We start from the raw sequence: 12,551 nt of genomic DNA on the forward strand, positions 1-12,551 counted from the left end.
TTACATTGAGGTCCTGTCGCAGTGGTTCTCTGACTCTCTGTGCTCGCCCAGTTTTTTCTCTGTTCTCTGAAACAGTGCGACATGCATGAGATACTGTATGAAAGAAGAGAAACAAAAGGGTCGTGAGAAAACAAGGGGTGCAAGAGAGTCTGTAGTCTGTACCTGCGTCTGATTATTTCTCGAGAATCTGATCTGTTGAGACTTAGAGACCAAAGTTGCATTGCGTCTCCTTGAATCACTTGCTTCTTTATCGAGGTGTAAACTTCGGTGCCGTTCTTGGCAAAGTAGGGTTTCCTCAGAATTTCTCCGTTTCGAATTTTACCATGCATCGAGGTCAAATTTAGTCACGCAGAATAATGTTGCGCTCCACTTACATTTCACGACAGAAACACTGACATGAAGTAAAAGGTAGCTGCCGTGTTACCTAAGGAAGCCCTTTGTACAGTACTAGTAGTACTACAGTACATAGCGATTACTAGTAGCGTGGCAAGCACAGTAGTAGCACGCTGATCATTGACAGCCACATAGGTCTTCCCCCGTGCGTCTGCAGCTCTACTGTCTAGTACTTGTCTAGGAGAAGTAGCAGCAAATGCTTGATGCAAGACATGCAACTAATCATGCAATTACTACTGCGAAAGGCTAACAATTCGGCGACATGACCCGTGTGCCCTTACTTACTTCCCGGCCCAAATTCAATGCCCCTTTGGGAAGGTAACACGCGGAGAGAATTCAGAGCGATTCAACCAGCATCAATTCAATTTTTTTAACCATGCATCAATTCATTTCCCAGTACCATATCAATTCATTTCCCAGTACCAAGACGCAAACAAAACAGCGGACAGTCTTTACTTCCATCCAGCCTCTTTTCTCTCTGTTTCTCGCAGTCGCAGAGCACGGACCAGCAGACAGGCGAGCAGCAGGATGTGCATAGCATGGTACAGCGGCGGTGCAGTGTCTGTGCACCCCAACCAGTAGGCACGCCGCACGCACCAGCCACCCCAGCACCTGGTTGATCCAGCGTTTCAGGCAGGCAGGCCGAGCAGGACAAGCGTCACTGCGCCGCTCGGTTCTGGTCCGCACCAAGAAACGCACCCCAGGTCACTCTCTCTCTCTCTCTCTCGCTTCTGATCCGGAATTCTACGAGATTCAGTGTTACAGAAAAATTTTCTTTTATATATATCATATATATTTTTATTCCTTTCGATTGCACATGATAAATATTAGATTAAAAAAATATAGATCAGAGTCTCGAAAAATCTCAGTAAAATTTACTCCCGAGTATCCAACCATTCCCCATCACCCGCTCCGGTCCCCTCCTCGCCTCATGCAGCCGGCCTGTCTGTCCGGTCCAATAGGGATCGGAACCTCACATTCCCAGCCCTGGTCGTTGGATTTTTCCTGCCGTTGATCCGCCACTTCCCTTCCACGGATGGCACACCCGTGCTACGCAACAAAAAACCGTGCGCGCTGCCACGATAAATCCCGCCAAAGAAAAGCAGAAGCAAATAAAATAGAAGATCCCGACCTCCCCAGTGCCCCCGCCGCCGTCGTCTCTCAACTCAGACTCTGAGGTCTCTCCCTCCCTCCCTCCTCCCAACCCCAACCTTCTCCTCGGCTCCTCCTCATCCCCCTTCCTCACCCACGTTTACCTCTCCGTCCGCGCGCGTGACCGCATCATTGCGCCATCAGTCCCCGCGCCGGACGACCAGACGCCACCGAACGCCATAATGGGAGGCGGGTAAAGAGTACACTGCCTGCTCCACTTCACTTGAGAGCTGCGCGCCACTGTGCGTACCTGTTCCGTTTGCACCAGCACGCCGTGCGCGCGCGCGGGGGGCGATGGGGTGCAAGGGGTCCAAGCTCGACGACCAGGAGGCCGTCGCGCTGTGCCGAGGCCGCGCCGACCTGCTCGCCGCCGCGGTGCGGCACCGCTACGCGCTCGCCGACGCGCACGCGGCGCTCGCAGAGTCCATCGAGTCAGTGGCCGGTCTCCTGGACCACCTCCTCCGCCTGGCTGATTCGCCGGGGCTTACGCTGCCCACCGCGCGCAAGGGCGGCGCGACTGCGAACTGGCTGCCGCGGTCCTTCGACCCGTCGCAGCCGCCTTCGCACGGCCGTTCCTCGCATCTCCAGTACGGCTCGTCCTCCGGATCCGAGTCGGCTTCGCCTGCCGACTCGCCTCCCCGCCGCGTCCCCGAGCAGCCGTCGCACCCGCACTACACGTACGGGTATGGGTACGCGCCCCAGCCCGCGTACGCGTACCCGGCGCCGGGGGGCTCGCTGCAGTTCTACTACGCGCGCAGCCGCCCGCCCCCGGCGTCAGTCGCCGTCGCGCAGCGTGCACCGGGGCCGCCAGAGCGTGTGTATTTCGGCTCGTTCGATGCGGCGGGTGGTTACATGCAGTATCACGCCTACGGCGCCCAGCAGGCCCCGGCCGCACCGCAGCTGACGACGGCCCCGCCTTCGCCGCCGAAGGCGAGCTCGTGGGACTTCCTGAACGTGTTCGAGAACTATGACTCGTACGATAACTACTACTACGACTCCGCGGCGGCTGCAGCCGCGGCGTACACGCCGAGCCGGAGCTCGCGGGAGGTGCGCGAGGAGGAGGGAATCCCGGAGCTGGAGGAGGACGAGGAAGACGGTGTGGTCGTGAAGGAGGTGTCCGGTGAGTACTCAGCACCTGGGAGCGGCGGCGCACGCAGCCGGCGCAGCTCGGTCGGTGGTGTGAGTAGCATCGACGAGCCGGGGAATGTTGTCGCCCACAAGGACGTAATGGGGGAATCACGACGAAGGCCACCAGCAGACCGAAATGTGACCGTGCCCGCGCCAGTACCTCCAACGCAGAGGGTCTTCGGCAATGCGGATGTTGCCGGCGGAATCAAGGCACAGCTTGTCCGCGCGGCGGAGGCGGCAAGGCAGCTCGCGCCCTTGCTCGAAGTCGGGAGGCCCAGCTACCAAGGACGCAGCTCGGTCTACCACTGTGAGCTACATCTTGTTTAATTCTTGTCCAATTTAATTAACTCGGTTTATCCGTAATGCATTATGTCACTGGCTGTTTAATTCTTCGAACAGCTTCATCAAGGATGATGTCGTCTATCACCGTGTCTCATTTGGGGTGCAAAGACGTGGACCTGCTGGACGTCGGATTAGTAGAGAAGGTGGTGGACTCATGGAGCCTATCCTTGGTGCTTGAGAAGCTCTATTTCTGGGAGAGGAAGCTGTATGGTGAGGTCAAGGTATGCCCGTCTTTGTTCGATAAAGAATTCACCTTGTATGAGTTTGTAGAAATGGCTTCTCTTTGGAGCTATGATATTGGTGATTCATAGAAATGGTCAATGGAATTTAAACAATAATCTTGTATGTTATGCTGCAATTATGTCGCTCAAACAGCATAATTTATAAGGGCTGAAGTGAAACAAATTGGCATGTTCATATGGGGCTAAGTGGCACAAAACGCTTTATATGGAGTTTTCTGAAACCATGACACCTTTTTTTGTGGAAAACTGCAATTCATTCTTAAGTTTAAGGTTAATCTTATTGTTAGTCGTAATGTGCATCTAAACAGTGCCCTTCTACCTGAACCAAAAACAGCTACAAGTAATTAATTGATCCGATCCTCTTCTTAATTTCGTACTGCTAAGAAAGACAACAGGCTGCTAAGTCTCAAATTTGCAACTTTGGTGTGTTTCTATTTAAAGTGCCAATTGATTGGTTCTGTTACCGGAGTAGTTAGCAACTTTTTTGTGTGTGTGTAGTTTAGGTTGTCTAGGCATGATAACCAAGGGTCCAGTAGAAAGTGACTTTCGCCTAACAGCCAGACTTGGAAGAACCTGTCTCACTAACGTTTTAAAATATTCTTCTGATCTGTAGTAGTAGAGTTTTATTAGTCCAGCTAGTAGAACATGGGAGGACTGGCTGTGAATATGTTACAGATTCCATTTGCTTTCAGTCATGTGTGTCACAGTAAGTACAGCCATCTTTTTTATTTTAGGACTGCAACCCTCTTCGTTGGATTGGATATGCCGAATTATTGGAACTATTTGTTATCATTCCTTTGGATAATGTTATATATGCTTCTATTTAGTTAAGTAGATTATGTCCATGCATATTTTCACCCTTGGTATCCTGTTAACACAGTATTTTTCTCTCGTCTGTTGTATTTCTCGTGCAGGCCGAGGAGAAAATGCGCTTACTTATTGCCAAGAAATCTAAGCGACTGAAATTATTGGATCAAAGGGGTGCGGAAGCTCAAAAGATTGATGCAACTCGGAATTTGCTGAGGAAGCTTTCAACAAAGATAAGAATTACCCTGCGTGTTATTGCCAAGATTTCGAGAAAGATAAACAAAGTAAGGGATGAGGAATTATGGCCACAACTTAATGCCTTGATCCAAGGGTAGGAGGATTCTTCTTTAACTCGATGATAGCTGCTTAATATTTTTATCAGGCGTATTAGTTTGTTGTTAAATAGATGTTAGCGTAGTGCAGCCATATGAAATGTAATTTGTGACATAATGCATTGTGAGCTGAAGAATGCATACACATAAACTAAATGGATTGGAGGGAAAACCAGAAAGCATAAATATGTAGGATTGTCAGAGAGTTTTTGTATACTTGATTGCATGTTATATATTTAATCATGTGTATAAGTGATCTAGAGTAAAATTGAAAGATTGATTTGCTATTTCTTCCTCCCTTAGATTCCTTCACCTTTTTCATTGCTGGGCTCTTCATGAACAAATTGACAACTTCTTTCCAGGTTTGTGTTAATGTGGCAAGATAAACTGGATTCCTACCATATTCAGTGTCAAGTGATGTCAGAACTCAAGAACCTGACTTCAGTTGAGTTAGGTGCAAGTGGCCGAGATTTGGTAATGGATCTTGAACTAGAGCTGATTAAGTGGATAATCAGTTTTTCCTCTTGGGTGAATTCACAAAGGAACTTTGTAAAGGCACTGGATGGATGGCTAGCACTCTGTCTTAACTATGAGCCTGAGGAGGCGGGTAATGGAGTTCCTTCCTACTCACCCGGAAGAATAGGTGCTCCATTGGTTTTTGTTGTCTGCAACAAATGGTCTCAAGTTATGGATAGGATTTCTGAGAAGGATGTGGTTAATGCCATGCAAGCTCTTGTCTCTAGTGTGCGGCATCTGTGGGAGCAGCAGCATCTTGAACAAAGCGAACAAATCATTGCCATTCGAGAAAGGGAAAAATGGATCAAGACATTGGATAGGAAGACGCAGGAGCTTAATAAGGAAGCGGATGAATTGAACAGGAAGCTGGCGCTAGTACCAAGCCGGCAGAGTCTGCATGTACCAAGGACTGTACAGTTGTATGAGGCCCATTGTGTTGAGGCAAGTAACTTGAACATAAATTTGACCCTGGTTCTTCAAGCTTTAGAGAACTTTGCTGCCAATTCGCTGCAAGCTTTCCAGGAGATATTAAGTTGTGCTGAAAGGGCAAGGTTGCCAAGAGATAATGTGAGAGCGAGAAAACCATCGCATGAATAGAAGTTGAAACTGCAAACCCATCTAGTAAGATTTCATCATATCCTTGCTAGGCGGAAACCGAAGAACATTCCAACAGAAGGACCATTTTGCTCGTGTTGTTCAGGTGTATGGTCTACCTTGGTTCAGGGAAGTGTATATATCCCTTTGTTGAACAGAACCAAGGATACCAAATGCTGAAGGTTGAGCACCAATCTGTGGTACAGGCTCAGCACCAATCCAAGGTAGAGCTGTTACCCTAATGCTGGTACATACAAGGGTCCTCCCCAAAACAAACCAGTTCAATTTTGGTGATGGGTGTCTGTAAAATGACTGAAAAAAGTATGAAATCGTACATATTTTATGGTGTCTTCGTGATCATCTTACTTAGCTTAACGGTTGTAGGCTGGATGCCATCAGTTTCTCAATTGAATAGAGTTACTAGTTATTTCCTGCACATTATATTTTACTAATACAATGCTGAAACAACATATTAACAGCGAAAAGAACCGTAGAGTTGAAAAAGCTGACCTGAACGTGATTAGGATTTTCATTTTAATGAACCGGTGCTGGTCCTAATCGATTAAATGATCATTCATGAGATGGGGCTGTTAATTGAAGACGGTGTATTAGTATAACCCGGTCTTTGAAGGCAATGGCTTCCCCCTCCCATCCACTCAGGCTCGTCCACCCAACGCCGGCGTCTCCCCACGTTTCTGACGGTGAAGCTTCCCTCTCTCCAGTGATCTCCCTTCTCTCTCCGTTCGCTCGTCCGTTCTGCCCCAGCGCCACCTCGACTGGTAGGTCCAAGGTGCAGCGTTGGCTCTAGGACACCCCTTTGTCCGCGTCCTTGGTTGGGTGTTCGTCTTCGTCGCCGGTTGGGCTGGTTGCCGTGGTCAGGTCCCCGACGGGCGAATCAAAAGGCAAGTCCATCCTTCAGGATCTTTTGACTGGCGCTCCCCCTGCTCATGTCCCTTCTAGCTTCATGGCGGCAGTGCGAAGGGCCCTGCCTCCCCTTCAAAGCCACTCTACTCTATGTCTGCAGGTGACGACGTCTGCCTTGCCTCAAGGTGGCATTGGAGGTTGGACCCTGGTCACTGCCCGTTTTCGGCCTCAGGTAGTCAAGGGTGACGTCGACCCCCTCTGTCCCGCGCAATCGAAGCTTGCTGACCGCCCTCGGTGGCCGCTGCCTCAATTGTCTCTCTTGGAAGCATCGTCGTGTCGATTGTCGTCTTCCACCAAGATGCTTCCGTTGACAGGGTTTCCGCCACCATGCAAAAGACTGCAAACGTCCGAGGGGCTCTTCGTCCAGTTCCGAAGGCTGTGGCCATCGACGCCAAATCCGTCGGCTCTTGTTCGCAGACTCCACTCTGGTGGGTTCAGCGGCCGGAAGTGCTACCCCGCCACTCTCCACCGAGGCTACCCTACATGCCTCTCAGGTTGGCTCCACCCCCTAGGCTCTGTGGTGCTTGGCTCTACTCCGCCTGGCTCTCCCCCGGCACCAGAGGTTCTCGCTTCGCCCCAAACCTCCGCCCAAGAGGTTGCCATTCGTCACCCCGCTTCGCCAACTGCTAGATGCGTCGTGCCCTAGTCTGACTCCTTCTTAGTGGAGGAAGGTCACCTCCGTTGGGCGCTGGTTGCCTATGCGGATCGTGCTCATTCAGATTTCCAGGCTTCGCTGCTGTCGAACCTCATCTTCGATGTCCTTGAAGTGTTGACAGAGGATGTCAACGTCAAGGGCTTCTTCCCTGAATGTATTTTGGTCGTCTGTCGCTCATGTTCCGCGCGCGACACCATTCTTGCCTCCAGCGGCAAACGGCTAGTGACCGATGTCCTCTGGTTTTTTTCGACCCTGGACGAGGCTGGCGCACGCGATTGGCGGTGCTTTGCCCTTCTGTGCCATCATCTTCCTACGCGGTGTCCCACCTCACGCCTGGTCCATCTCTATGGTTCAGCACCACCTGGGCTCTCACTACTGGGTCAAAAGGCTTGAGGACGAGTCCGTTCCGACGGACCAGCTGGACCTTGCGGACCTTCGTGTTGTTATTTGGTGCGATCATCCTGAGAGCTTCCCTGACAAGGTGGTCATGGAGCCTGCCCGCACCATCCACTACAAGGACGCCGTCATGAAGCAACTCTTTGGCAGCATTCCGCCTTTCATCATGGAGGTGCGGACTTTGCGGTTTGACATTTCCATCTGGCTTACCTCCCTGGCTGAATTTCAGCTAGCATCTTCCTCCAGCAACGACGACGTTGCTTCCTCCGATGATGGTGCCGGGGGGTTCGATGGCATGGGTCGCGATGGGCTTCCCTGGGGGATGCGGTTGTCCTTTTTGCCATTGCAGGACACGGCCGCCGGGTCTGCGCCATCGCCTCAGACTTCCTTCCACAGTGGTCGAACCTGCTTCACGGCACTCGGTTCTACTCCATCGCCGGCCCTAGGTGTCCATGGTGTTCGTTGGGCAGATGGCGTTCTCCCCCCGTCCTCGGCTTCCGTGAGCATCCAATTCGAATCTTTCCACATTGTGCAAACCGAGGCTTCGCAGGCGTGCTCTGGTAGGTCACTATCGACTTTCGGCGCTCCGCTAATAGGGGTGCATGACCCTATCGTTGTCTATATCCCCTCTCAGGACGTCCACCAGAGGCTCTTCAACTCCATGACGGTGGAGATCAGTGCCCGTGACTTCAACATTGAGCACGCCCATGCCGTGACTGTTGGGTCACAAAGGATCTCCCTTGTGTATTCTAGGCATCGCGCCAAAGTCGTAGATTGCCCTGTGGGCCTATTGGCCACCGCTTCCTACCTCACTGACCTGGGCTTGGAACCTGCCTCGCAGGTCGCTTTGGGCCCTCTCACTCCTTCAGCGGACTGTGAAGGTAGGCGCCTTGCACGCCCCTCCCGCTACTCATCAGTTATGCGGCTGGGCCATTGGTCTCACAACCGACCCTGTTTCAGATAAAAAACAGTATCACCGTGTCGTGCCTGCCTGCTGCCAGCATCTCTCCTGTATGCGATAAGGTTGCTTCGATCAGCCTGGCTGCCCCGGTGGCCTGCTCGCATGGCTCGGCGGTGGGTCCCTCGCCTCTTTCCGGTAGCTCTGCACACCATGTTGCTACTGATACGATGGCTCCTCACGCATTGTTCCTTAATGCGGTGGAGGACAACCTAAAGGCTTTCTCTGACTTCATTCAGGTGAAGGGTTAGACGTCGCTCGCTTCATCTTCGGCTCCTGTTGTGCGCGCCACTTTCGCACTACATGCTCTGCTGCCCAAGCACAGTCGACGGATTGTGAATCAGGTGCTGTCGCAGGTCAAGCTGACAAAGCGTGCTAAGGTTCTACTCATGCATCGCCTGGGCATCCTTTCTAAATATGCTCTGGTTACTACGGAGGCAACAAAGGCCTACAAAGAACTCTTCAATGAGGAGCTGCGTGGCAATCACCTGGTGGCAATCAAAGAGCTTTTCCTATCCCTTGACAAGAACTCGTCCATTGTTGGTTCGCCAGATCTTTGACTGCCATGGCTTCTGTGGCTGGCTGTTGAGGAGCGGTTGTTGTGATTGCTTAGATGGACCAAACGACTATTCTTTCATGGAATGTGCAGGTCCGCAACTCCGTAGCCCATCGTGACATTGTCCGCCTCCTCGTTGAGGACACCGGGGCCACAATTTTGTGTTTCCAGGAGACCCCACTTGACGTCATAACATCTAGCATTGTTCTCTCGATGCTGGGTTCCAACTTTAGTGATTTTGCTTACTTGTCGGCTTGTCAAAATTGGGGTGGCATGTTGATTGCTTGTCACTCGGATGTGGCTTCCATGGCCGATGTGTAGATTGGTTGCTTCTCCATCACAGCCAAGTTTTCCCCTTCTTCCGGTGGAAACTCTTGGTGGTTGACATCTGTGTATGGTCCCCAGGACGATAGTGAAAAGGCATTTTTCTTGGAGGAGTTGCAGGCTACTAGGGATGCTTGCCTCGACCCTTGGCTCATTGTTAGTGATTTCAATTTGATCTTGGACGCGGTGGACAAGAACAACACGTGCATCAATCAGCACAACATGATGCATTTCCGCCACGTTGTTGACGACCTGGAATTACGCGACATGTACCTGCATGGTCGAGCCTACACCTGGAGTAACGAGCGTGCCAATCCGATGCTCATCAAGTTCAACCATACCTTGGTCACACTGGATTGGGAGGAACTCTTCCCTTTCTGCTTCCTCTAGGGGCTGTCGTCGAACATCTCGAACCACTACCCCCTCCTACTCTAATGTAATGCACCCATCAAGTCCAAGCTACGGTTCCATTTTGAAATCTTTTGGCCTAAGTTCAATGACTTCATCGGTGCTGTTGAACGTGGCTGGTGCTGCCTGAACTCCGTTCGCGACCAGTTTCGGCATCTCGATTGTCTCCTCCGTAACATGGCGTCCTGCAAAGCTAGGCGGCCAAGAAAATTGGGAACGTAAAGCTGCAACATCTTCTGGCCAAGGAGGTGATTATGAGGCTAGACTATGCGCAAGATCGCAAGCTATTATCCACTGATGAGTTTGAGCTATGCAAACAACTAAAGTGTCTCCGCCTCGGTTTGTCTTCCCTGGAGCGTTCCATCACCCAACAAAGATCAAGGATCACTCAACTGATACCCATTTCTTCCATCTGCATGCATGTTACCGAAAGCGAAAGAACCATATAGACCACTCGGTCTACTGCCATGAAGAGAAAGCGCATGTTCTCTAGTACTACTTTGAACAACTGTTAGGTGGAGGTCTAGTCAGAACATCTACGATCAACCTGGCCTCGCCAGGGATCGCACCGCGGAACCTTTCCTACCTCGAGGCACCTTTTAACGAAGAGGAGGTGTGGGGTGTCATCCGTGATTTGCCACTGGATAAGGCACCTGGGCCTGACGGTTTCACCACCACATTCTACCAAACGGCTTGGCCGGTGATCAAGGGTTATGTGATTAGAGTTTTTCATGCTTTCTTCGTGCAAGACGGGCGACACTTGCACTGCTTGAATGGATCTCTGATGTCCCTGCTACCCATAATTTGATCTCGAAGATACTGGCCAATCAGCTAGCGTGGTGCCTTGGCGAGATCATCCTATTCAACCAAAGCGCGTTTCTTAAGGGACGTTAGATCCAAGACAATTTATTTTTGTTCATCAATCTGTGAAGCTTATCAGGAAGTGAAGAATCTCAAAGCTACTGCTCAAACGGGATATTTTAAAGGCTTTTGATACGGTTGCATGGCCGTTTGTGTTGGAGGTGCTACAAGTATGGGGTTTTGGACAGTGCTGGATTAATTGGATCACCATCCTATCCATTTATTGCTGCTAAGCTACCAGCGAACAAACTCCCTCTAGAGCATTCAATAACCATCTCAAACCCATCTAGTGTTTGATCTTTGCAAGATTTGAGAGTTAGGGTTGGAGAGTGAGATTTGGAGCAAGAGAGCAACAAGAAAATCTTTGAGCATTTTGAGTTCTTATCAAGCTGCGATTTGCGTTCTTTTCTCTTGAAATTTTGTGCTTCTAGACGGCAAGAAGTCACCCGTAGAGCACCCAATCATTGTGTAGTATCACGGGAAGTTTGTATTGCCTGCGAATTGAGTAAGAACCTTGCCTCGATCTTTGTGGTCGCTTGGGTGAGGATAGGATTGAAAAAGACCTGGCTCTTTGTGAGCCCCTCAACGGCGACGTAGGTACTTCTTTGTGAGGTGGTCGAACTTCGGGAACAAATTTTGTCTCCATTTAATTTCTTGCAATTCACTCGTTCAAATTGTTATTTAGGGATTTGCCTCAATATTGTTGCTTGCGAGTCTTTAAGTGCAGGTTATTGTTGAAAGGAGCTTATACATCTTATAGAGATAATGGTAACTCGTAGACTACATTAGACTTACTTAAATTTACTTTGATTTTGAGTTCCTGTATAGTCCGGATAATCTGGGTGAACTCGGATACTCCGGAAACCGGAGTATCCAGATTGAATCGGAGTCTTCGGACATTATCTGATCCGCTGCAGAGTTTTAAATTTCAGAAACAACTATTTACCCCTCACCCCCCTCTAGTCGGCATCAAGGACTTTCAATAACCCCAATCTTCGGATGCCAGGAGGCTCTGCAAGGTGTTCAGGCCATCTTCCAATGTCAGATCGCTCCTTTTCCAATCAAGTACCTTGGTCTTCCACTGTCCGCCAAGAAACTCCCGAAAGCTCAGCTTCGCCCACTCGTGGAGAGCATCACCGCCAAGTTACCATCCTGGAAGGGACCTCTGCTACAGAAGAGTGGCCGCCTAATCCTTGTGAAATTTGTACTGTCATCAATACCGATCTACACTCTTATGGCTGATAACCTACCTGCTTGGGTGATTAAGGAAATTGATGCAATCCATCGTAAATTCCTTTGGTCGGGGATCGACGCATCAGTGCGGGGAAAATGTGCCATTGCGTGGGGTGCAGTCTGCAGACCATTCAAGTTTGGTAGTCTAGGGATCCTTGATTTCAGGCTCGCTGGCTTCGCCTAGCACATATGCTGGCTTTGGCTCCAGAAAACCAATCGGGATCGAGCTTGGTCTGCACTTCAGCTGCAGGTTGAACCAGAGGTTCAGGCTTTATTTGACGCCTCCATTTTTGTGCTTCTTGGCAACGGCGAGCATGCTCTCTTTTGGTCGGACGCTTAGCTTGACGGGTGCTCAATCAAGTCGATGGTGCCTACTCTTTGGGCGACGATTGGTCGTCATGACATTCGCACTCGAACGGTGGCTCATGCATTACATGGCCAGCGGTGGTTACGCGACATCCATGGGTCACTAACCGTGCAAGCTCTTTTCTGGTTGGCAGGGTTTTTCACCCTCACTTTTCCCAAAGACACAGAGGTGATTTCCACAGGGTGCGATTTGTCCACAAAAAAAAAATCCCTTCCAGCTTTTACCTCCACAGGGGATTATACCCCTAACACCCAAACAAGCCCTTAGTATTTCACTTATATAGGTGCATGATGCCAACAGATATACTAGAATACTAATAGCACATTATTTCTCAGGAGAATGAAAAACACAGTATCAGCATCC

General features: G+C 50.3%; 1 protein-coding gene across 1 annotated transcript; it reads left to right on the plus strand.

Annotated features, from left to right (window-relative positions):
• The first annotated feature begins 1,475 nt into the window (after nt 1-1,475).
• On the plus strand, nt 1,476-5,860 carry LOC133924759 (protein ROLLING AND ERECT LEAF 2-like). The gene is made up of 4 exons (XM_062370449.1): nt 1,476-2,980; nt 3,073-3,236; nt 4,172-4,395; nt 4,759-5,860. The coding sequence occupies exons 1-4, from the start codon at nt 1,840-1,842 to the stop codon at nt 5,507-5,509; spliced, it is 2,280 nt and encodes a 759-aa protein (XP_062226433.1). The 5' UTR covers nt 1,476-1,839; the 3' UTR covers nt 5,510-5,860.
• Nucleotides 5,861-12,551: the final 6,691 nt, after the last annotated feature.

This window comes from Phragmites australis, chromosome 7, assembly GCF_958298935.1.
Source record: "Phragmites australis chromosome 7, lpPhrAust1.1, whole genome shotgun sequence".
Classification (NCBI taxonomy): domain Eukaryota; kingdom Viridiplantae; phylum Streptophyta; class Magnoliopsida; order Poales; family Poaceae; genus Phragmites; species Phragmites australis.